This window comes from Thermobia domestica, chromosome 2 (genome assembly GCF_964235325.1).
Source record: "Thermobia domestica chromosome 2, izTheDome1.hap1.1, whole genome shotgun sequence".
NCBI classification, from domain to species: domain Eukaryota; kingdom Metazoa; phylum Arthropoda; class Insecta; order Zygentoma; family Lepismatidae; genus Thermobia; species Thermobia domestica.
The window spans coordinates 18,781,368-18,808,878 of NC_137455.1; the positions used below are offsets into that span (position 1 = coordinate 18,781,368).

Below are 27,511 nucleotides of genomic sequence, written 5' to 3' on the forward strand. Positions count from 1 at the left end.
TGGAACTAGAAATTTTGGCCGTAGTTAGTGCTTTCAAAGCATTTAACTATTATTTGTATAATAAAGAATTTGAGCTATACACTGATTGCAGGTGTATAAAATACCTTCAAACAACGCCTAAATTATCGCCGAAACTATTACGGTATAGTTTAGAGATGGCACAGTATCAGTACACTCCAGTACATTGTCCAGGAGAGAAAAATCCTAGCGATGTATTATCAAGAAACACGAACATACAACCAACTGATGAAGACATCGATTTAGATGCATTACCAGTCAAGACAGAAGACCTTGAAGTTAACATCACGTTCGACGAAGATGTGGATGTAGCAGAGTTGCAACGGAAAGACCCTTTCTTCGGTTTAATAATGAAGGCTATAGAACATCCGGAAGAAGCAGATGAAAAATCAGAAAAGCAGGCACGCTGGTATGAAATTAAGGACGGAAAACTTTTTAGAACTCAAAAGATGGCTAATGGGAAGAAATTCCTATTATGCATTCCTTTTTCTTTGCGGGAACAAGTTTTCAAAAACTTGCATTGTTCGATATACGGAGGAGGACATTATTCCTACACGAAGTGTTATAATCGAGCATTGAAAACCATCTATTTCCCGAATATGAAAAGATTTTTTCAAGAAAAGGTCAGCCAGTGCATTAGTTGCCAAATTCAGAAACGTAAAGCTGGTAGGACACCACTGCATCCGCAAACATACCCGAGTTATATGCCATTCCAGCATGTAACTATGGATGAAATTGGGCTTTTCAAAAGATCGAAAAATCACAGGAATAAATATGTTATTGTATTTGTTGACAGCGCTACTCGATACGTAATTGCAAGAGCAGTTCCTGCTATAACTTCTGAGATTATAGCAGAAGCAATTTTTGAGGAAATAATTACAAAACATGGGATACCTGAAATTCTTGCGATGGACCGGCATAGCACACACCGGAGCCGAGTGATGGAAGAGATGGCTGAACGGTTTGGTATGCGGTTACATTTTGCAAATACAGATGCCCATTATAATATTGGAACATCGGAAAGAGCCATCGGGTCAATTCAACAAATTATGAAGCACTATATAGACCGTGAGTTTACAAACTGGGACGAGATCTTACCTTCAATTGTGTTTACCATGAATACACAGATTCATGACGGGACAAAACACTCGCCTTACTATTTGCTTACAGGGCGTGAACCCAGAACGTTCTTGGAACAGGATCTGGACATACCTTGTGAGTATGTAGAAAACGAAGAGCGAATACGGAATGTAAAGGAAGCAAGGAAGATCGCGTATCAGAATTTGCAGAAGCGGTTCAAATCCCAAAAGAAACAAATTGAGAAGAAGTTCTCTCAACCAAATTTCGACGTGGGACAAAAAGTTTGGATTCGTGAAATGCCAAGAGCAGGCATTCCAGCTTGTTTTGGAAAACGATACAACATTCGAGGAGTAATAGTGCAAAAGTTGAATAAAAACTCATATAAAGTGAGATACGAGACTAAGAAAGGACAAGAGAAGACAGATTCAGTTGACATAAGACGTTTGAAACCATTTGTAAGTGCAAATGAGGAGGATTCGGATAGACCAGAGGAAGAGTCGGATTTAGACAGTGATGTCTAATGAAAAAAAAAACAACGCGTGGGAAAAACCAAAAAGTTTTTTCAAAAGGACTACATCACGAAAAAAAAAGAGTTTTGCAACTACGAAAATACGAATAAGTTTTAGTATACAAGTTTTTTTTGTTAGGTATCTGTATATAATATGTTTTTATCAGTGAAGCAGCGAGGTGGACCGCTGTTTATCAACAAAAGTCCGTGTCCCGAAATCAAAGTAAATGTTGATTTCCATCTAAAAAAATCCCTTAACTGGTAAAAGTATATTATTTACAGAGCATAAAGTGACTAGGAAATTAGAGAAATTTTTTTTTAAATTAGAGAGATATTTAGTGAATATATTTAATTTGTTAAAATAATCCAAGGTACACATACAAAGTAAACTAAATAAATGAAAACATAAGTATTAAATAAATAAGAAATATAGAAATAATTAAAATAAATAAGTAAATTCAGAATAGTAATTCTAAGTTTTAATTGTTATAGTTATCATCATGTTCAAGATTGTCGTTTGTCTAATACTATTGATTAGTATTGGGGTAGCTGAAGAAGAACATCAACAAATAACGTTATCAGATATTGGACTAGCATTGACACAGAATGCTTATGCTGTTCATGCGACGAACATGGTGTTTACGACAGTTAAAATGCATTTAAATTTTCAAGAATCAGTGCCAGTACACGACAAATGTACTGACGCATACGAGATTTTAAATGATTATGCAGTAAAAGAGAGAGAATTTAGACAGAATATAGTAAATCTGTTGCCATGCCATTTTGTTTATGAAAATGGTAGAACGAGATGTAATAATAATTACAGAAATAAACGATTTATATTTTCGTGGTTACTGGGATTGTCGTCCATTGGTTTATCGACGTTTAATTTAATACATAATAAACAATTGTCTCAGTCTATTGATAAGTTGAGTAAACATGAGAATGTATTAACTAATGAAATTAAAAATCTAAAAGAATCATTTAATAATGAGATAACAGTAGTCCACGGGATAGTCGTAAAAGTACAACAGGTGTTGCAAGATTTTAAAAATAAAATTCAGGAGCTATACTGTTATTTGCATCAATCCCAACGCAAGATAATAGCAAACTTGTTTGTTCATCTTGTACAGGAGAGAGTAAATAAAATAGTAAATAGCATTTTAAATAATGAGTTAACATATCATATATTATCTAATACTGATGTTAAAAAGTTAATTAATTTTCATGATGTTTTGAAAAATACTATTTATAGGTCAGACATTGGAATGTTTTATCAAATGTCTAGCGTATATCTAGTAAAGTATCATTACGATGATAATAATGTTGATTTAATAATAAAGACTCCGATAATATATGATACTAGTATTTCAATAATGTATGACGTAACATCAATGGGCTACTTAATAAATAACACAAGAATATTTTATCAATTACCGGAATCAGTCTATTTGGCTGAAGGTAAATTTCACTCATTGGATAAAAATAAATGCGAATTTAAAAGTTTTCTTTATTTTTGTGAGAGCATAACGATGGATCGTCAATCGAGATGTTTGAATAATATCGTTTTTAATAATTCTCTGGAAGGATGCCAGCAGAATTCTGAGAAATTTTTGGGGAATGTGATATTCAGATATACACACGCTGGTGTGATGTATTCTTCTATTGAAGAAGCGTACATGACAAAAGTGGGTGTACATCAAGAAGTTACTTCAACAAAACTTGATCAAACCAAAGCTAAATCAAATTTCATAAACTATGATAAATTCGATAACATAATAATTGGAGAGCTGGTCATTCCATCTAAACGGATAATTCAGATTCAGAATAAACATATTAAATTGATCGGTAATTGGACTGAGAGACAAATAAATTTCACCTTGCATACGCAAGAGCTAAATAGTTTAACTGAAAAATTGTTAAAATTGAAAGTCGATACTTCGATCCCAGAACTACATTTAAAAACAGACTATATCATGTATGTAATTTTTGGAGTGATAATATCATTAATTTTGACAACAATATTGTTATTAGTGCTGTATTGTAGGCTTTATAAAGCAATACGGAAGTATAAAATTCAAAATCAGGAATCATAATAATAATAATAATAATAATAATAATAATAATAATAATAATAATCATAATAATAATAAACATCAAAAAGTAATAATAAAGGAAGTGTAGAATGTAAATCAATATCGTATGTGCCTTGGGTTATGAAAAAAAAAAGTTTTACATTTATGGATATGAAGAAGAATGGAGTTTATTTTTTAAAAAAAATCTAAGTTGCAATAAAAATCTGAAAAGGAATATCGGATTAACATTTAAGACAATTGGTAATATGTAGACATACTTACCTACAGCATGAAGTAGTCGTGAGTTGAAAAGTCTTTGGTTATGTAATCCTAGATAAAACTAGGATTGGTCTAGTTGAGTCGGTGACACGATTAAGTCGTTAAAAAAATGGTTACGTAGTACTAATATGACAAAACTCTTTGTTTTGGTTGAAAAGAAGCAATAGAAAATAAGCATAGATAATAGATCATCATAGATAAGCATAGATATAAGTATGTAAATAGATAATAGCTAAGTTAAATAACATCAGAATATTAGTGAAATCAGTAGCTTCAAGCTATAGAAAACAAAAGCAAAAAGAAGAAAATAGAAAAGTTGTCTATTAGTAAAAGCTAGATAAATAGACAAATCATAGATAAAGTAGATGCTAGTATTATAAACTAGTTCAAGTAAGCTTACAAATCTACAACAAGAAGTCGTTAAAAGTACGGAAAAGTACGAAAAAGTCATTAAAAAGAAGTAAATAGTTTCAATAGAAAAGTAGGAAAATCATAGATAAGAGATGAGAAATAGCTGGAAATAGAATACAATCATAATGCATCATATCAATAATCATCATTAACTTGTATGAAGACAAGTTATTTTTATCAAAATTCATTTTCTAAATTCACGTTTTTTTTAAAATGAGAGAATAATTATTGATTTATTATTATTATCAAATGATCAATTGGCGTATAGATTATTTGTATAATAATAAGTTATTGTATTCAGTTTATGAATATCTTTGATATTCATGAGGATACAATACTCCGTTGAGTAGTTTTCTGTTTTCTAAAACATACTACTTGCGGAAGCTCCGAAGGAAGCCTGTTGCTTGCAGCTCGTACGGATGAGAGTGGATGCGTCGTTAGGGGGCGTGACTTACGAGAAGATGGCCGCCGTCTTAGCAACGAAACCACTCCCACTGAGGATGAGTGTATCTCATTTATATTGTTTTTGATGCTTTATGAATGATTTCTAAGTACAGAGAGTGTTGGAATGTTAAAATAAGATAGATTGAACATTAATAAAGATAATTACACCTACAAACAACGTTAAAACTAGTAATAAAGTGTATTTAAGACCTGAAATATGCACGAAAATGTAGGATTTTACGACTTTAAAAGAAAAAAAGACAACAACAGCGTCAAACGATTGAAAATGTAACAAGGATAGCATTTTTGTATCCGAATAGGTTACATAACGATTAGAACACTAGTCATTATTTAGAATATGCATCGATTATGCATTTTATAGAGAATAATGAACGATTAATGAACATTAATACTAGGCCTATGCTGAAAGTATGAATATATTGTTCAGAAGAGAGTTATAGACCGCGATATAGTTATATTAGTTTTTAAGAAAAATGAAAACGCGAGTTCATACTTAGTTATCTAGATTTACAGATATTATGGAAAAGAAGTTTACCGTAATGGCTATTGCTTTATCATCTTTAACAGCCTTAGTACTAGCAACGTCTATAATTATCATTTATTTAATTATTAAATTATGTAAATTTAGTAGAGAGGAAAAACAGGAAGGAAGAGTAGAGAATAAAAAGGTGTATGACGATATTAGTAATGTAGAAAACTGCGGATTATTTCCAATATATGCAGAAATAAATAAAAACCACACTAAAAAGCACATTATTTGCACAAAACAAAATGCAGATCACTATCTCAAGCACAAAGAGGAACCACAAGGTAACTTGAACACTGTTGGTATGCACTGCACCAAAATCAAAGAGGGATGTATCACAAATCACGAATTATCCGGTTTTGAAGCGGAAAAAGCGGATAAACATTTTGTCACAAACTTGAAACACGAAAAACTGTATATGCGTCCATGCGACATAGTGATCCTGTGAACATTTTGCCGAAATTTTCACGAAAAATGCGGAGCACGTATTCAAAGTTAACTTAATCAATCGAAGCAACGCGGCAAACAGGATAATACGTGGAAGATTTTCAAGATCAGTGTCACAAAACGTTGCTGACACAACATTTTCGGAAGGAAGTGCACCAAGAGTTGCTAACTCTATAGATAGCAAACTTACCATAAGTGAAGTGAATAATATTTTAAATTTTATTTTTGTGTTCCAAAATCACGCAACGAAAAGAGACGTTGTTGATTAGTGTATTAGTGGTTTATAACAACATATCTAGTGTATAATGAAGTGCATTACATTTATGGAAAGCATCAGTGATATGGTCACTGATATTAGTGGAAACTATGCGGAGACAATAAACACTGAGTTGAACTTTGCGACTAAATTCAGTGGAAACTTTTCAAGAACGAGAACAAGAAAATATATGTATGTGCAGTTCCGAGCACAGGAAATGCAACACAACTTCAAGTAGTTATATATGTAACTCAGTAGATGGCAGGAGCTCATATTTTATGAGGACTCTTGAAAAGTATTTTCTTTTTACGGAAAAAAAGAAACCAATGTTTGTAAATAAATAATGTTTTTATGATTTCTTTTGAATGTGATAAATGAATATAAAGATATATACAGGGTGATGGTTGAATATATATGATTATTTTATGGAATATATGTAATTAGTTTTCGGTCAATTTCAGGGAAGAAATTGAGTCGAGAACGGAGTTCTCTCATTTTGAAGGAGGGGCATGTTGAGGCATGTCATTGATTTTATTCAGAAAGATATTATTTTTGGTAAAGGAAGTATATTTAATAAATTGAATGTTAAGAAACTAAATGTTATCACGTAACGTAAACACGTGTGTGTGTTTATGTGTTGACATCAATGTTGTGTGTATGTAATGAATGTTTCGCTACGTCTAGACGCTTGGTCGTCAGGTAGTAAGATATTGTAATTTGTATTTGTAATGTTTTGAATTGTCATCAGATTGTCACATTGTAACATTGACACACTTTGACTGTGATATAATCGTTGAGTTCGCAGAAATTTGTAAGTCTGGGAATTTGATCACGATGTAATTCGGGTGAAACCAACGTTTTACCAATAGCTGAGATATACAGAAAGTCGACGACAATGAATTCCAAGATGTCTGGAATCTTCGTATAAAACCTTATAGTTTTTAGAGATGGGGATCAGTCTCAAGGAGTCTCAAGGATCAGTCTCTGTAGAGCTTTTGTATCAGAGTTCAGTTTAAGAGATCATCGTACATCGAGTATTCACATAGTTACTCATGTCACAGTAGCTACTTTTCTGTGATTCGAAGTCTAGTATTAGATCAGGAGATCTAATAGTTCAGCAGATCATTATAGTGGATAATGGTACACAATAGTCGACCATTCTAGACTATTGGCAGCAATATAGAGATCGCCAGAACATCGACAGCAGTTCCAGTCATCAGTTGTATAAAGGTACGTGTATCTCAGCTATGTTTGAGTTCATCGTGGTTAACTTCCTAGCTGCTTAAAGATATGTGATCTAGCGTTTATATTCAGTCGACGATCAATCACAATAGTACACAAGCTTTAATGAAAATACAAAGTTTTAATTCACAGTTAATTAATGTGGTTTCTTTCCGTCATCCTGTACCTACTCATTCTAGATGGTGAGTAGCAGCGATCTTCGACCGTCATTTCACATTTCATCCCCATGCTATATAGGCACGACGGTGGAAGGTTGTTAATATGGTATCTAACATATTAAATTAATAATACCTCGAAAGATTACATAGCAGAAATAGACAAAATAATTTGTCAGTCTCTTCATGTCTTCTGTGTATGCTAGTTCATCACATCAGAGCTCATAGTGATCTGGTCTCTTGTAAATAGTTGAAAGGTGACCAAAAGCACACGAAAAAGTGACAAAAATCCCACCATGCCCCTTTTTTCCTTTGTTAATTTCTCCACCTCTCTCTTTGTTTGTTGTTTTGTTTCATCTTTTCTTCTTTACTTCTTTTTAACTTAGTATTGAGAGTTCTCAAAGCCGTGAAATATTCAAATTCATCACCTACTCGTAAGAAGAACATACAAGAAGCATAACACAAGACGAACATGATCAACCACAGAAACACACACACACACAACGTTGAGCGGACAAAACTATTATGATAGAAGAAAGAATAGACACAGAAAGGTTCTCAACCCCACCTTGAGAGCTTAAGCATCCACCAACCATCCACTGTGTTTTAGAAAGAATAAAAGCTGAAGTGAGAATAAAACTGACTGTTTCACATGTGGCAGCAAGTACTGAAGCTTTCAGAAAAGTAATGAGTAACAAGTTTCTGCCTTTCTCCATTTACTTTTTTCCTTACAAAAGTGCCAATGCAAAATATAAATCACACGAAAAAGTCACTTTATCTTCCGAAAAAGTAACTTTTAGTGACAAATTTTAAAAAAAAGTAACTTTTAATTAAAAAAAAAAGTGACTCGCTATGAGCCCTGTCACATGAAAAGGGGATGGATATAAATGCGAATTTGCTTCTTAAATAAAATATAAAATCAAATTGTGTTTGTTTTATTTTTTTAATATTTATTTACATTTTTTGTAGTTGAAAGATCTTTCGATATTTATTTACAATGGACGAGAAACTTTCGCACTCAAACCACACAGAAGGATTCACCTAAAAATAAATAAGAGTGAAATTAAATAATGAATTAAATGCAAAAGACTTGCAAAAATACAAAAAATTCATCCGAAATAATTCCGTTATCTAACGTAAAAATGAAGAGTATAAACCTAACTATGAGAATTACAATAATCATAGTATTAATAAATTATAGGATAACACCTTCGGAAAAGAAAACCTAATTTCATATTTTGGTATAAATTATTGTACCCAGATTACAACACGATTGTAATAATAGTTTTTCGGAAATTGGGTATACAAGAACCCTCAATTACTACAAAACTGAACTTTAGCAACATTCTGCCTTTTTCTTTTCCAGAAAATGGGAACTAACATCATGAAAACGTTGCTTATATGTAGATTTAAAAATATATACAGGGTGCGGCATAAGTAACGCCCTCTTTAACTTTCACTGCTTTCTGTTGCATATTACTATTACTATTACATACTATTTTTGTTTCATTTTTATGTTTTGTTTGTTTGTTTAGTTTTACAATGTTTACAATAATTTTATTGTAAAAATTTAAGATAAGTATGGCCTTACGATTAACAAAGGAGCAATGATTGAGAGCCATTCAACTTTACTGAGAAAATGAGAAAAATGGTGCTGAAACCGCTCGTTTGTTAGCTGCAGAATTCAACATTCGACAGGTGTAGAATCGAAACATCTCAAGTTTAATAAGGAAACTTGAAAGAACAGGTAGTGTAAATGATGCTCCAAGATCCAGTAGGCCAGTTTCACCAAGAAGTGTGGGAAAAGTGTACAGAAGTACACCTTACCTCCCTCGTGTGCTACAAAGTTTGTATGACGGAGATGAAGACACGCGGTTAGAATTTTATACAATTTTCATAAACAAAGTTACTAAAGACTAGACTTTTCTTGATAAGGTATGGTGGTCAGATGAATCAACCTTCAAGTTGAACGGACATATCAAACGTCATAATTGTATATATTGTAGCGATGCTAATCCACATGTCATTTTGAAAAAAATATATTAACTTACTAGGAGTTATAGTTTGGGCTACCATTTCTTGAATGGGAATAATAGGGCCGATGTTCTTTGAGTTAATCAATACAATTATTTACAAACTGAATTCTGGCTCCGAGCTCAAAATCAGAATGACATTTACTTTTAACAGGATGGTGCACCTCCCAATTATGCATTACACGTTCGGGAATGGTTAAATGATCATTTTGAGGGCAGTTGGATAGGGTGACGTGAAGCAATTGAGTGGCCATCAAGGTCATTAGACCTAACGCCACTTTTCTTGTGAGCTGTATTGAAAGATCGTATTTACAGCCTGAAAGCAAAAACAATTCCTGAATTAGAACAAACAATTTCTGATAAATCTTCTGAAATTAACGTGGAAATGTATCTAAAGGTTTGTAGAAATGTTGCTGGTTGGGTTCAACGTTGTATTGAACAAGAAGGTGGGCTTTTGAAAACGTTATTTAATGTGACACATTTCAAACTTGAATATTGCGGAGGCGTGATGGCTTGAAATGGGCTGCGGCTGAAGGATGGAAAGTGGATAGGATGCCATTTCATAAGAATATTGCAAAAGTTACAATGGAACTTTAGCGTAATGTCAGGCAATAATGAAATGTCTGAAAACTCGCTGCACTTTAATGACTGACTTGGTTTCGTAATAAGTTCCAACACGGAAAACACATTGTTCAACGTTCCAACGATGTCCACGGTAACTGTTATAATATTCCTATAAAATGGAATCCTATTCTCTTCCAATCTCCCACTCGTAACCCACTACACGCTATCGAGCCTGCGGAATATTCAACTTTGAAATTTCAGTCAGCTCCCTGCCACTCTGCATATTGCAAGATTGAATCATAGTAATATTGAACCTATTTATTCTGATTGTTCCCCATAACAACTTACAGTAACTAAATTATAATACGATAATTTAGAAGAACTAACGAGCGGAAAAGGAATTTTAAAAAAATACAGTGAACATGCTGCAAAATTTACTAACCTGTTGCACTTGATATAAAGTCTAAATATTCTGTCACTCGGGTGTAAACGCCTGGTGTATTCTCATTAGCACATCCTATTCCGTAACTAATGATACCAATCTGTTGAACTCTTCCAGTGCTTCGATCCATCCACAGCATGGGTCCACCAGAATCCGTCTGTAGAGGGGCAAAGGTATGCATTTTCAGGTTAAAATAATATTTATTTATTTTTTTGAAAAAAGAATGTTAAATTTCCCTACTATTAGGTTTTAATAAATTAAAACTTGTTTCTTCGATAAAATAGTTTTGTTTAAGATAATATTAGTTCTCCTTAACGTAGTATTTACTATAAAATACTGCTAGTGTCTCTTTTTTAAAGTGATTGTCAGCTTAAAATACTAGTTTACCATGAAAATAACATGGAGTTTTCATGTAAAATATTATGTTTTTCGTAAAAGTAAATGTTAGTTTCCAGTAGAATAATATGGTTGATCTTAAATTGTTAATTTTCCATAAAATGATATGTTTTCCACATTGCGGCTATGCAGTCTGAAAATAGTACCGGGGGCATGGGCGCCGAAGTGGGGGGTGCCCTACTGGAACACGAAAATGTATACGTAATATAGCAGCTATTTAATCCTTTGGGGATCCCATGGTACAATTTGTACCATACGGGGTGTTTCATGGTACATTGCGTTATAACTCTCCTATTTGAGCTTTTTCGTCCGTTTTTTTTTTTTGTTTGTTTGTTTTTCAAGTCCAGAGGCATTGCAGATGACATTACGGATGGTTTCACACCTTCCTGTGTCGAGACATAGGAGGTGATGACGTCATAAGTTTAAAATTTATATTTTCGTGTAATACTTTTTTGGGGGGTTTATGTAAAATATTTTTGGCGGGCTTCTTTTTGGACGTAGAAGATTAAAATTTTGCACAAACATGCAGTCCACCCAGTAGTATTTACCAGATTTTTTTCAGATTTCTGCGTTAAAACAGGGGGGATCCAGAGGGTCAAAAAGTTGAAAAAAGGGATATTTTTACCCAAAAATCCCGTTTTTCCTCATTTCCCCGCCTTAGATACATGATGGAGACAAGTGAATGATACCACCTGAAAGGCAGTTCTATTCTGAAGAGAATGATGTGCGACACATGGCCCGAGGGTAATTAGGGAAGTGTCAGGGAATTTTTATCAAAATTTACTTCTGTATAGGGTAATTTTGGACATTTTCGGTACTATTTTTGTGCTGGCTTATTTTTGCACGTAGAAGATTGAAATTGTGTACAAACATTCAGTCCACCGAGTAGTATTTACCAGATTTTTTTTAGATTTCTGCGTTAAAACAGGGGGGTACAGAGGGGCTATACGTTGAAAAAGGGAAATTTTTACCAAAAAATCCCTTCCACGGGATTTTCCCGTCTTAGATACACAATGGAGACAAGTGAATGGTACCGCAAGAAAGGCAGTTCTATTCTGAAGAGAATGATGGGCGAAACATGACCCTAGGGTAATTAGGGATGTCTCAGGGAATGTTTAAAAATTTCCCTCTGTATACGGGAATATGGGACATTGTCGGTATATTTTTTTTGGCGTGCTTACTTTTGCACCTGGAAAATTGGAATTGTGCATAAACATTAAGCCCACCGAGTAGTATTTACCAGATTTTTTTCTGATCTCTGCGTTAAAACAGGGGGGTCCAGGGGGGCTAAAAGTTGAAAAAAGGATATTTAGACCCAAAAAATCCCGTTTTCCTAATTTTCCCGCTTTAGATACATGATGGAGACACGTGAGTCATACCGCCTGAAAGGCAGTTCTATTCTGAAGAGAATGATGGGCGAAACATGACCCTAGGGTAATTAGGGATGTCTCAGGAAATTTTTTACCTGAGATCATGGTGTTTTAGGGTAATTTGGGGCATGGTGGGAATTCCTGATAAAATTTCTCCCGCCCTTGGTATTCAGGATAGAAACTTGAAGTTTGGCACACACATTCAGTATACCAAGTACTATTTATAAGATTTTTTTTTAGATGGCTACGTTCACACAGGGTCGTTTCAGGGGGGCCCAAAGTGCGAGAAAAAAATTTCCCTCCGAAATTTTCCCTTTGACATCATTTTTCCCGCTCCTGGTATATGGTATAAGCATGCAAGTGGTATCATTTGAAAGCCAGCTCCATTCTGAAGAGAATGAGGTATGAACCATGATCCTAGGATAAATAGTGACGATGCAGTAGTAGCTGCTTGGCTGAAAGTCTAAAAAATAGCCCAAAAACCCCGGATCTCTTAAGGGTTAATATAGCGTATATTAAATACCAAAAATACCAGAATAGCAATCATCAGACGTAATATAGCAACCATGGAGATGAAATCCCTAGAAAATTTTCTTCGGGTCCCCTGACGGGGGGGGGGGGCACGGTGGTTCAATGCTAGATCGCTTATCTCTGGTTCGTGGGATAACTGGTTCGGTGCCCGGTCAACTAAGTTGTGGTTGACAACATCGTGCTTATGAGTTTTCTCTGATACTCCTGTTTCCTCCGACATCTTCATTCCACCATCATTCACTTGCTTTAATCATCGTCTCCCTTAGCCTAACAGGCATACTGTTGGAACGTTAAAGATATTTCATGAAAATAGTACCATTTAATTATGCAGGAATCGTATCGTATTGGCTAAACAACATACCGTAAATCTCAGACATTAAGTTGAAAGAACAATGCATATGCGATTGGTACAACTATTATGCACTTTGACATTTAGTTTTTGTATTTATGAGGTATGTTCAAAAGAGACCGAATATTTTTTTTTAATAGCGGACAAACGGCTGCAGATGGCGTCCTCCGCTTGCCGTACCCACTTGGCTCTTCGTAAAAGATCGATTTTTATTGGGTTCCGATCTATGCGTTAGTTGCCGAGTAACTACTGATTGGTGTTAAATATAAGCTTCTTGTCGGGTTAGTGATAAAGCAATAATAAAGGAATTGGAGGAACAGTGTGTACATCTGTATGAAATTTTGCATAAAACGTGAAAAGTTTCACGGAAATACTCCAAATGCTTAACCGAGCACACAAAGATAACTGCATGAGACGAACGTGGTGCTATGATTGGTTTAAACGTTTTAAGAAGGGCTGAAGTACAAATGCCGAAGATGCAAGGACTGGCTTTCGCTTTGCCCCACGTACCTTATTCTCCGGATTTTTCCCGGCAGACTTTTTTCTGTATTTCAAAGGTTAAAACAATTTTGAAAGTACATTGTTTTCAGTCCATAGAGGAAATTAAGGATAATGCGACAAGAGTAAGAACACCACTAATGTATTTTCAAATGAACTGAAATGAAATATTTAGTTTAACGTCCCATGAGGCTAAGGGAGACAGTGATGATGTGGAATGAATGAAATGGTGGAATAAAGTAGGAGGAAACAGGAAAACTGCGAGAAAACCCACGCACACGGTATTTGTCCACCAAAAAAGCTCACATGGAGCAAGCTGGAATCGAACCAGGGACCCTATGCATCACAGGTGAATATTCCACTACTGAGCCGATATTTGTGCAAGACTCTTGCGCAAGAGTCTTGGTCTTGGTCTTGTAGGTATGTTCTTGGTCTTGCACTCCTTGATCTTGGTCTTGGTCTTGCATCGGGATTCCTGGTCTTCGTTTTTCCTGCAAGACTCTTGCACAAACTACGAGACCAAGACTATTGCGCTCGTCACTAATTTGTTCTAACAGGGTACGCACTGATTGCATCATGGTTCTGAGCTACACCAGGAGCGGAAAGTAATCTAATTTGTCCCCTAACATACCCCATGTGTTATAACGTTCAGTGAATATCACTTTTATTTCATTTTCTTCTCATTTTATGATTATAGCAGTAATGCTATAATGTCTTTTGTTAATAACATACTGTTTAATAAATTTGTTTCCCTTAATATAACTGTTCAATAGTTATAGCTTCAAGGCTTTACCTTCAATGCATTTAGAGAATTATCATCCATCGCCTACTATCTCTAAACAACCTTATGATTATAGCAAAATGCAATAATGTCTGCTCTGTACATAAACATAACCATAATTTTCTTTCTATCTTTTTTGTTTTGTTTAATAGAATAATAATAAAGGTGCCTATATTAATTGTTCCATGTACCTCTTGCACCACTTCCTATGTAGAGGGCGTAACCCTTTGAGGGGCTAGCCACTGTGCTAGCACTATAAAAATATTACGTAGCAGATGAAAGTAAGTTTCATAAAATCAAACTAAGCATCATAAAATTACTGTATATACATTGTGTTAAAAGTAAGGTGAAGATAACTTGCAATTATGCGAGATTAATGATTCTTTTAAAACCAGGAGTAGACAAGTTTTTTTCTTTTTCTTTCTTTGTTTCTTTGTTTCTTTTTTGCATTTCAGTAGAAACAAGTTGCAGTGTCATGTGTACACCACGTGAAGGAGTTTACTTGGTATGGCGTGTTATTATCTCAATTACTAAAACCGGAAGTGGTAGTTGATTTCTACCATTTTCCGTTTTAGTAGAGAGTTAAGGGTGAAAATGAAATGTATTCGTGGAACGCTTGAGTCGATTACAGGAAACCGCTTCTTGCTATCAATTACTATTTATGGTCTATAGTGAGCAATATAAAAAGCGAAAATGGTAGATTCTTAACACTTCCGGTGGATGAATCACCTCTACCAACAAACTCGATTCCTGACTTTTGATCCTCCATATCCTGATCAAAATTAATGGTAATCCACAGGGACGTACGCAGGAATTCTTTTTCCGTGGGAGTTCAAATCCAATATGAAATTAAATTATAATAAAAGGTGTAAAATTTCCCCTAAAATTATATTAAAATTTACAAAAAAGTCGGGATTTAAGGCTGGGGTGGGTCCAGGGGTGGATCCAGGACGGATTTCTCGGGGGGGGGTTGTAATACTGCTACTTAGAGCTACTTTTAAGAGTTCAAAACTCTGATTTATTTATATATAAAATAAGAAAGTTTCCTGTTCTGGGGGGCGATCACCCCGATCGCCCCCCTGGATCCGCCACTGGTCTAAGCCCCCAGGAATAATCTCCTGCGTACGTCACTGGTAATCCATCAAACAGTTCTCGAGATAGTTTTATCTCCCGAACTAACGGACACTCAGACAGGGTAAATATTAAAAAAATGTTTTGGTAAACCAAGCTTCTTAAAAATGCAACGACAGCTTTCTTTCATTTTATTTTCTTTCTCTTTCTTTCTTTCCTTTTTTTTTTTTTTTTTTTTTTTTTTTGAGGGGGAGAAGATGGCTCAGTGGTAGAGTTTCACGTCTGGTGCATGGGGTCTCTGGTTCGATCTTAACCAGTGCCAAGTTCACTTTGTGGTGGACAAACACCGTGTTAGTGGATTTTCACGGGGTTTGACGTTTCCTCCCACTTTCTTCATTTCTCCATTTTGTTCATTTCTAATCATCATCGTCTCTTTTAGCCTAGCCGGCATAAACGTGGGACGTAAAACTGAAAGATTTCATTTTATTTTTCTCTCTTTCTTTTTTTAGCGAAATGTGAAATAAATTAAAATTTTCACCATTATTTACGTTTTGTTAGAATTTTTACCATTATTTTCACAAAAGTGTTAGTGGAAAATAATGGTAGAATTTTTATCACTAGGGATGCATGCGAGACGAGACGAGACAAGAAATGAAAAAGTCTCGTCTCGTCTCGCAGCCTCAAATGTGAAGTCTCGTCTCGCGTCTCGCATAAAATTTTGAGTCTCATCTCGCGTCTCGCGCGAGACTTTCTCGCATGGTCTCGCAGTCTCGCATATATTCTGGGTCAAAATTTTGCAATGTGTTATTGTATGGCTGTTAATGAATGATGATGTGATATTCTGTCCGAAGGCAGGTATTTGACCTAAAAGTCCCTTGGCAAGGGGAATCCATGGTGGTTTGCCATTGCTTTCCATGGGAGGAATGTTCATAACATCCTAAGGAGACGGAACCTAGAGTTCAACATGGTATCCGAACTTGTGTTCCCTCCGCTCCAAATTAAAAGAAAAGTTGTGCTGGAATTTGATTGCTGGACCATTAATTTTCGTCAAATTAATAGCTTAATTTACAGCAAAATCAGCATAAATTGTTGCTGGATCCAACATTGTTTTCCAACTTAGAGGTCTCCAGCAATATTTGGCTCTTCTAAAATATCGTCGCCACTATCAACATTTTCACGTTTTGGTCGTTTCCTTGAAGGGTGATTTTCCATTACAAAGATGTTTTTATACCACCAAAAGCGCTTGTAGACAACAAAAGAACTCCTCACAACACAATAAGACCCAATTCTTTCGGTTCGTTCGCGCTTGTAGCAATGTTGCATTATCGCATTTTATCAACTTTCGCTTTCAACTTATATAGTGTTGCCAGATCTAGAAAATAAAATTACTGACAGATATAGGGCCATTCCTACCATCTTCCACCAAACCTATAGGGCCATCCTACCAAACCAGTGTTTGAATTAAACTTTCGAACTAGAGGGGGATGTTTTTGATAAATATATAGAAAGAAAATACTTATTCCATGTAAAAATATCATGTTATTTCTGCGAGTCGGGCCGGGGATAAAGTTTTGACGAGAGGGGATTTCCCCGCCATCCCCCAACATTAATCGCTAGTAGTAATGTGAAAAAGACAGAAACAACAGAAATATCACATTTCGCAGCAATAGCGAGTCTTATTCGCTTTTCAAACCAAAAACAGAAGTTCATGTCTTCGTGCGCGCCTGCGTGTATGTGTTTTTGTCGCAAAATAAAGTCCTAAATCGATGCTGTAATAAATTTTCAATTTACAAAGTTTTCTTTTTTAGAAACTAAAGAAGGCTTTAATTCTGAAAATCAGCCTTGAATAATAATAAATCTCATAAAATGTCTATTGCCCCAATCACTTTTTGTTCCTGGAGGCATTAACGCTAAACTTTAGAAAACTCAATAAATGTAAAATCACTAAATATACAATTACATGTAATTCATAAATGTTGCGAGACTGCGAGAAGTCTCGCGAGACTTCTCGTTCGAGACTTAACCTTGTCTCGTCTCGCGTCTCACATAAAATTTTCACTCTCGTCTCGCAAATGCGAGACGAGACGCGAGACAAGACGAGACTTCTCGCGTCTCGCGTGCATCCCTATTTACCACTATTTTCATCCGTATTTTTAACTAAACAGGGAATATTAACTCTTCTAGCAAGAAGACAATATGTTGAAGAAATATGTTATTAAGCTTGCTAAGGATGAAAAATATTTGTAACAAAAATAATTTTCGAAAAACTGCTGCTATTTATGGTTATCAGTATTTCTTACCTGAAAAAATGCGATTTACATAAAATAAAGGAAGACTTATGTTTCCTTACCTGGCAGGCATCTTTGTCAGGGGCATAAGCACATATTTGTTTGGACGTTACACGTGATCCGAACGTTTGATTGCATTGTCTGTAACTGATAACGGGAAGATCTACTTCTAGCAGCTTGTCTGATGTAGGACCTCCGAACGATGTAGTTCCCCAGCCTACGAAAAAACAAGAAAGGAAAAATTTGTCCTTATTGTAAAAGGAGAACATCTCAGTCTGTGAGTAACGCTAATTCCTAATATAGATAACACTAATTTCTAATAGTTCCTAATCAGAGTTGCCAACTTCAGAGAACAAAATTATCAATTTTGATCTTTAAAATTATCGTATATCACAAAAAAATTATATTCGTTATGCACGTGATAATTGTAAAGACAAGCATAATACTTCTAATAATATCAATGATAATAAACTTATGTAGTAATCTTAAGTTTCCAACTCCAAATTGGCGTCACTTTCCTCCGTTTAAAATCCTTATAAACGCTACTCGGAATAAGAACGTTATTTCCACCCGCTAGTTAACGTAAATTGAATTTAAAGAATGGATGGAAAGTTGTCATTTGCCAATTCTCAAATGGTTATTCATTTATTTTTAGCGAGAATGGCTGTTGAAAACCTCAGTGTGTGTGTTTAATAATTATTTAATGCACATCTACATTTATTTCGCACATTCAAAAGCTGCAGAAAAATATAGAAACTTATACGTTCTAAAATTATCGTATATTCACCTATTATTGCAAGGACATTATCGTATATAGCATTACGGGCTTAAATTATCATATATCACGATAAATTATCGTATGGTTGGCAAGCCTGTTCCGCTCTTGACATTAATAGATGGCGCTAGTATGCAGACAATTTACGGATTTTCAACTGTTGTAAAGATTTAATTGCAACTTATATACTGCATCTTTTTTCAATACAATTATTTCAAAATAGGAGAAGGCCGTAACCATATTTAGATTTGAGCACTAATATTTGTACAGTAATACGATAATTTAATTGCAAATTAAAAACTAAATTGTTTCAATTTAATAATTTGAAAATCGATAGTGAAGATGTTAAATATGAAAATGCTGTTTGTTATTAGGAAATGGGTCGTAATCTTATTTTTTGTGGTAAGCGTTTTAGAAACGGATTGTGATAATATTGAGGGAGGTTGTACTACAGAAGACGACGACATTTATTGGTTGATCATTGGCAAACCTGAGTAAGTCTAAACAAATGATTTGGTATACGGGGGAGGATCAGAAACTAAGGTTACAAGGCCGATATTTCTGGAATTTTGTCTGTTATAGAGGAGTGTGGGGTAATTTTAATACATGGAGTTGGCAACTGTGTAGAATTTCAGCCACCCGCCACCTACGGCGCTGGTTGTAGGTAAACAAAAATGGCGACTCATTTAGAAAACTTGTCTCACGAAGAAGTCCGTTCAGTTATTTTGATTTATGTGGGGCGAAACATGTAACCGCGGTAGCCGGCAGCTGGTAGAAGTTTACGTAGAGGCTCACAAGTATGTCGCAGAATGGTTTCAAAAGTTTACGGCTGGTACAGAAAATGTCACCGACCCAGCACAGAATCAACAGATTTGAACACAGCTCGCGCGCAGGAATTGATTCAGGACAACAGAAGGATTACGTTACGGCATCTGATGGCCTGTTCCCATATTTGAAAGAGCACGTCCACCTTGGAGGCCATCGCTTCGCTTTAGATGAGGAGGTGAAATACTTCTTGAAAACGTAGATACATGGTTTTTATCAGGAGGGAATCTTCAAACTCATCCCACGATGTGATAAGTTTCTCAACTGGTATGGAGACTATGTGGAAAAATAACCTAATGTATGTAGTATCTGTTAGCTGTATTGGTTGTATGAAATGATATATGTTTCACTGCAGGCTTTGTAACCTTATTTTCCGATCACACCCTCGTTAAAGATTTAATTATTTTGAGTGTTTAATAAGTAATTATTTTGACATGTTTGAGTGTGTGATTGTATGTTTATGCACCACTTTGGTTACATGAAGACAAACTTTTTTCTTATTTACTTGATTGTTTGTGTGTGATTATTCTTTTTTCAAATTGTTTACTAGTAATTTTTCTTTAGAGAAAATTAAAATCTCAAAGTCAAAAAATCAAAAAGAAAACAAAATGATTAAAATAAAAACAATAACATTGAAATTAAAATGAATTTAGATGAAAGTGAATTTAAAAGGAATTACAAGATTAATCATACTTTAACAATATTTAGATTTGAATATTAATAGTACGTAACTGTAAGTTACTTTAGTTTAACTGTCCTTCCTAAAGGCTACCCTTTTTCTTCTAAATTCATTTGGTTTTCTGATATATATATTTACATGTCCCCCTCCTAACTCATATTAATTCAAGAGTTTCCTGCAAATGATACAGACATTGACGCAGGGGCGGTTCCAGGACCGACTTCTGGGGAGGGACGGTGGGTTGTCATAATGCTACTTTTAAGGGCTCCAAACTCTGGGATGGATTATATATATATATATATATATATATATATATATATATATATATATATATATATATATATATATATATATATATATATATATAAACAAGAAAGTTTCCTCTTCTCTGGGGGCCCCCTGAATCCGCCCCTGCATTGAGGTCATTGGACTTTAAACTAAAGCATGTGACAAATATCTTGGCATTTCAGCTACACGAATAAAACGCAAGCTCTGGCGCGGCGTTGCCAAGTGGTAAAGGGGGTGTGGCTATGGCTAAGCAAACAAACTACAGCGCGAACAGGTGACAGGGGATAGACGTGGATGTGTACAAAATAAGCGTGGCAATACTGTTGGCATCTCATTGGCTAGCAGCATTTAAAGGGAACTTGGAGCGCCGCCTTCAAACGCCAAGATGTTTGTCACGCCTTTTAATATTGAACTACTTTATTCTGTTCCAGAGTTGCCAACCTCAGAAAACAAAATTTTCGATTTTCGTCATTAAAATTATCGTATATTACAAAAAATATATGGTATATTTTCTATGCAAGTGATATTTGTAGAAACAAGTATAATACTACTAATTATAGCAATAATATATAATAAACTTAGCTAATTACTCTTATCATTTTTTAAATTACCTTTAACACTGCTCTGGTCAAGAACAATAATCCCACCCCTTCGTAAACGTAATTTAAAGAACGTATACAGGGTTTTAATTTACCAATTCTCATATCGTTGTTCGATTTATTTTAGCGGGAGTGATTGTTAAAAACCTCAGTGTGTGTGTATGTGTGTGTGTTTTATAATTATTTAATGCACATTTGCAATTTATTTACAATGCCATCGCTTGAAATAGTACCTACTCCCCATCCTTATGATTATAGTATAATGCTATAATGTCTGCAGTTATATCATACATTAACATCTATTTCTAAGTTTATCTTCGTAATATACCTGTTGTTTATTTTTGGGGGTGGGGGAACACGCGCACGCGCTAGCGCAAAACGTTCTTTACTTTCCGAATGACCCTCGTAATTATAAAATATATTTAAACCGTTGAAATTAATTGAGACCTCTATATCCAGATCGAATTAACACTTAATCTGATGAACAAAAAGTGTTATTCTAAATTCTCCTTACCTAAAACAGTAGTCTTTTCGCCCGTAAAAGAATCTCCTTTGAACAGAAACGGCAGACAAACAGGCTTCACATTTTCATTATATTGAATAGGTTCCCTCAGTCTCACCAGAGCAATATCGTTGAATTGGTTAACGGTGTCATATTCTGGGTGAGCTATGAACTCTGCAGCACGGTAGAGTCGAGCAGTGTCCGTATCGTCTCCTGTGCTTAGGTCATGGTCTCCCACGAGAACTGCAGTTTGATTGGCTGACCTTTTGACGAGGCAGTGGGCAGCTGTGACTACCCAGTTCTCACTGATAATGGTGGAGCCACAGAAGAGTCCGTCTGGATCCACTAAACCGCTCATAAACGGCCATTCGTTTACGCCTGTTTCTGTTCCACCGACGATACGCATCTGGAATTAAAAGCAAAAATAAGATTTATCGTAATAAATACAAATATATACTACACTATAATGAAATTTATTGATTCTTAGACATTGTCCGCCTTATGCAGAGTCGTTTCGACATACGATTAACGCCATACTAAAGGCCTGACTACTGCAAAACACATACGTTAGTCGAACTCTTTACTACCCCATCAGGAAGTCGCGGTCGGCAAGAGAGATTGCCACCGTCGATGGTGGCAGGCCGCCCGCGTCGGTAGGCAGCCGGCACCCGTCCACGGCGGCACGACGATCTACTTGTTCAAAGTTGCCGACCTTTTGCCGAAGCGGCAAGCAGTCGAAAATCGTTAAAAAAAAAAGCCCTTTGCTGACTGTGGCCGACCGTCAGAGTAGGCAAAACAGTCGGAAAGGCCTCTGTCCGAACCTCTGCCGACCCCTTATCTCGGCCTCTTTTCGACGGTGGCACATTTACTGTGCCTTTACGGCTGTTTGCCGACTGCTCGGCAAAGCCTCTTTTCGACGTCGGCACAGGCGTATCTAGTGCCCCTTTACGGCTGTTTGCCGACTGCTAGGCAAGGCAGCATTTCCGACGGCGGAGCTGTTTGCCAACTGGGGTACGGCACTAATCACGCCTCAGAAGGACTCTGCATAAAGCCCTGTGATTTTATATATCCTTGTGGCTAATTGACAAATATTTCCGCACCTGTTCTATTTTCTGTGCAAAATGAAATGAAAAATGAAATGAAATCCTTGAGTTTAAATTCCCGCAATTAAACCTGTTAGGCTAATGGAGACGAGTAGTAAAGCAAGGAAATGATGATTGCAAGAAACTTACTGAACAAGAAAGATATAAGATGAATTTAGTTTATAAGGCGAAATTAGAAAGCTCTTACATATAATGGATATAGTAGAATGCACTTTATTAAGCTATGAAGAAGGCAATATGGAGAATCAACAAAACTGAAGGGAAGAAAAGAATACAAATATACAGTTATGATTTCTTGCATTAGAGGTACTAGTGATGTCAACTAGCTCAGCTCGGTTCGGTTCAACTCAGCCAACAGCTTGAGCCGGCTCGATTGGAATGAGCCATTGGCTCGGTTCGGCTTGACTCAGGTGAGCCATTGGCTCGAGCGGGCTTGGTTCGGCCCAGTTCAGGTGTGCTATCGGCTCGATCCGGCTCGGTTGGTTGAGCTGTTGGCTCGGCTCACTTCTCGGTTCGGCTCGGTGTTGACTGAGCCGTGAGCCGAACCGTTGAGAACATTAGTAGCTGGCTAGTTGAGAAAATAAATAAATAAAAAATAAACTTGATTTAAGATTTAGGATTTAGATTTCTGGGCTTTCATCATCTAAGGCCATTTAGCCCTTCACGTTCTGAGGGATGACGTCCCTTGGCGAGCACACAATCCGGGTAAAGGGAAGGAAGCGCCCTTGGACCTATAAGTTAGATATCACCCCGGCATTTGCCTGGTGTGAATGAGGAAAACCCAGGAAAACCTTATTCAGGGTGGTTGGCCTGAAAAATCGAACCCGGGACCTCTCGCACCGAAGGCGAGAGCGTTAGCGATTACACTACGCGGGGCCACAATAATAAAATAGAGTACTGCTTATATAGTATTACTATAATAACTACTCTATATATCTTTACCTTTTTGCGCCCCCTCAATATTAATAAATACACATGTAGAAAATTTGAGAGCCCCTGTATTTGTCCTGTCTTAAGCAATTTCATATTAAGCAACTTTTGTTCTTTTTCTAATTTAAGTTTAGATTGTCTTCTAACCTCTTTTTCGTATCGTAGGCTCCAGTTGTACGTAAAACAAATTATCCGTCACACCTGGCTGGCTGCGTCCACGCTATCAACTAACGAACAACATTTAAGCTGTCAATTATAATTCATGTTTGCCACAAAAACGAAATTTATAAATTTCTTGTGCTAGCGACTGGGTTTACAAGAGTTCATAAACTAGATAATACCAGCAGTTACTCAAGAATGAAAAGGTTTTGAACTTATAATAAAAGAATATGATGTAAACAATGGAAGAAGATAACTAATGAACATAAATTCACAACCAAAAAGCTCATTACTTCTGCCGTCCCGTGTCATGACTTTTGTTGGCATCTACTTGAATACGCCCCTGAATAGATGTAAAACGAGTGAAACAGGAAGGACTGAGGAGAGGGAGATGTGGTTCAACTCGACGATGACATGTGATTTTATGTCAATGTTTGGTAAGCGAAAGTAAGAACTGGTCACACGCACTTTCCCTTCACCGTACGGTGGTCGGGTTAAGGGATGGCCCTTTAATAAGGGTTCGAAATACATTAACCTTATGAGATTTCACATAGCTTCCTGGAAGAAAAAAAAATGTTGGTAATTTAGGTAGCCTTGTGAACCTGTAGTGTGAAGGCATTGAATACTTCTGAACCCCTCAAAAGATCGTGATACCTAAATGGCAGCCATGTTGGAAGGTACAGCTTTAGTGATAAATTTCACAAAAGAAAGGAAATAAGATATAGAACAATGTAGATTCATCCTATAAATCGATCAACACTGAAAGAATGTTCATTTTATAGTATAACGAACGTTTTATTTTGCCTTAATTCGGTTTTATTTTGTAGTATAACTCATGACTGATACTTATTACGATAAGTATATATTGATTACACAGTATTTGCAATCATTTAAATGCATTATATTTCAGAATACTTGCTACTTGTTTCATAACGACTCAGTACACTTCCGCATAATAACATGGTGTCCTCTTGCATTATATTTGTAACAAGCATAGATAAACAAGTCTGGCAGCGGAACTGTTATCGCTCACTTTAATTAGTATTGGAAATAACTCAAGGTATATAAAATAACGAAATGACTAGTTTCTTCTAGTTCTAGTTACTCTCTTTTGGGAGATTTATAAAGAAAGTCCCGGCCTTATAGCCCAGTGGGCTGCTTCACTAAATTTGTTTTAATTGTTTTTGAAAACGTAGATTTGTATAAAATGGCGCGTTCCAACATGGACGAATTCGCCTGTTCTAAGTAGATGTATTTTCACACAATTTGAAAATTTACTTGGGAGTTAGAGGCTCAGGACATATAAAAAAGATGTAATAATATATAAAAATTGTAAAGAAACTAAATTTTGTCAAAATTTAAAATTATGTACGAATTCACAATTGCACAATTGAAGGAGCATGATACTCCAGATGCAAAGATGTCCGTCGCCATCTTGTTCGACTAGTTTCTTGGTCCCTAAATCGTACCAAAGAGAGGAAGCGAAATAACATTATATTATTTTCTTCTTCTTCTTTTTTTATCAAATAGAGAGTGCATTCGTTAAAGCACTTTTTCCCTACAGATTAAATGAAATAAACAACGTAAATACAGGTTATCGTTGTAACAGTCTGTTTCCTAAACTGAGAAAAGATGAAAGAAAATTTTTCAGTTACTTCATGATGTCTATATCTTCGTTTGACGAACTGTATAATAGTATGGAATGTGCATTTCACCAGAGTAACACCAAGATGAGAAAATTTTCAATATCAAATATATGTACACTTTTCTTCATTGCAACTGAGTTCACGCTTACGTGTGAAGGGATCTGATAAGACTGCGTGTTATTTTCTTCCCCGCCAGCAGCCCGCTCGAGCCGGTTACTGGCGGAGTGATCTTCATAGCAGCTCAGAACCGCGGCCCACTTGCATCGAAGCGCGTGTGTGAAGGCGTCCATTTAAGACTGTAAAGCTAGCAGCTGCAGCTCACGTGAGCGGCTCACAAGATGTAGTGTGAAGGCATACTAAGAGAGGTGGTCGATAGGGATAGTTAGTGAGAAGAAAATTGACTGCTTACTGCAAAGCCAGCCATACCAGAGGAAACCTTCGATACAAGGGAGTAATGCTAGATACAGCAGAGGAATGCTAGATACAGCATACGTTCTTTGCTCTAATATCAATAAGGTATAGAAAGGACGACTATGCTAGAATTGGCTATTTTCATCCTAAAAATAGAAGGCAAATGTCTTACAAGGAGAAGGCACACTTTGGTAAGTGAACTTCAGGGCCACTTTTTGCGAGGTGGTAGTGCACATTTAAAGAGTTAATATTACAAACGCGCAATGGGAGAGCGCAATGGGCAAAAATGACGGAGAAATAGTCTTAAAGTTTTCTACTCGCCGCATATAGCGTACGATGCGCAAACTTATCAAGTGACGGCGTGGCAGAGTGAGAAGAATCCGTCACTCAAGTGCAACGGGTCCCGGGTTCAATTCTTGTTCAAGTCAAACCCTTTTTTCCTTGTTTTTTGCTTCAACCAATAAAGTAGGCATTTGTAACTATAAGTAAAATATTAATTCACTATATGTTTATAATGAATAAAACAATAGAAATTTTAAAATCACTTGTAAGATCTTTCAATATTCCATGTTAACTAGCAAGAAAATTTAATCTATTCCGTAAATATACTAATATCATGAGTTGTATTATGGTTACGACAGTCAACGGTGCCGTTATCTCTGTAAATTTGAGGGGCCCATTCATAAAAATACATACAACAATACATGTTACAATAAAAAATACATATTCATAAAAATACATGGGGCCCACATCAGCTTGGGGGGACGGGCCCCCAATGATCGGCGCCCTTGACGACAGTCGTTGTGTAATAGGAGTTGAGGGGGAAATCTCCTTTGCTAATACTGGATGTTGCTATAACGAAAGTAGATTTCCCCCTCATTCCCCTTTGTAAATCTCACACTGTCAACACATGTAGACAAGAAGCGTCAAGAACATTTTTTATACAACGAATGCAGTAACAATAATATTTACGGAAGAGATTAACTTTTGTTCCTACTTAACATAGAACATCAAAAGAATTTACAAGTGATTGAAAATTTCTATTGTTTTATTCATTATAAACATATAGTGAATTAATATTTTACTTATAGTTACAAATGCCTACTTTATTGGTTGAAGCAAAAACAAGAAAAAAAAAAGTTTGGCTCGAACGAGAATCGAACCCGGGACGCTTTGAATTTGAGACGCTGGCTCTTCTCACTCTGCCACGCCGTCACTTGATAAGTTTGCGCGTCGTACGATATATGACTCGAGTAAACTTTAAGACGGTTCTTCTCCGTCATTTTTGCCCATTGCGCTCTCTCAGTTTGTAATATTAACTCTTTAAATGTGCACTACCACCTCACAAAAAATGGCCCTGAAGTTCACTTACCAAAGTGTGCCTTTTCCTTGTTAGTATAACAGTGGACCATGCTAATTCCTAATAGTAAACAGTTACGCTAAGAGATGTCACTAGCTATGTTATCGCTTGCCTTCTTGACACTAATAGATGTCACTACATGTGACATCGCTTGTCTCTTTGATACTAACAGATGTCACTAGTTGGATATCGCTTGCCTGTTTGACACTAATATATGTCCCTAGCTGTGTTATCGCTTGCCTATTAGACACTAATAGATGTCACTAGCTTCTATCGCTTGCTACTCAATAATTTGAAGGAACGAGTAATGTATATTATAAAGTCGTTGTGTAAATGTGTAGAATATGACTTGGAACTAAATTAAACATTTCCTTGCGTTCGCCCCATAAGATGCCGTGGATGGCGAAATGGCTTTTACTTGTGTAGATGGGATTTACATGAGAATATTC

General features: G+C 35.9%; 1 protein-coding gene across 1 annotated transcript in view; it reads right to left on the reverse strand.

Annotated features, from left to right (window-relative positions):
• The window catches only part of LOC145678956 (ovochymase-1-like), a 115,021-nt gene that overhangs the window by 74,706 nt on the left and 12,804 nt on the right, over positions 1-27,511 (reverse strand). Inside the window, exons 2-5 of the mRNA XM_081749561.1 lie at positions 21,466-21,859; positions 17,848-18,002; positions 10,502-10,658; positions 9,641-9,811 (exon numbers count right to left, since the gene is read on the reverse strand). Of these exons, the coding sequence (XP_081605687.1) occupies positions 9,641-9,811; positions 10,502-10,658; positions 17,848-18,002; positions 21,466-21,859 (877 nt within the window). The remainder of the gene's footprint in view (positions 1-9,640; positions 9,812-10,501; positions 10,659-17,847; positions 18,003-21,465; positions 21,860-27,511) is intronic.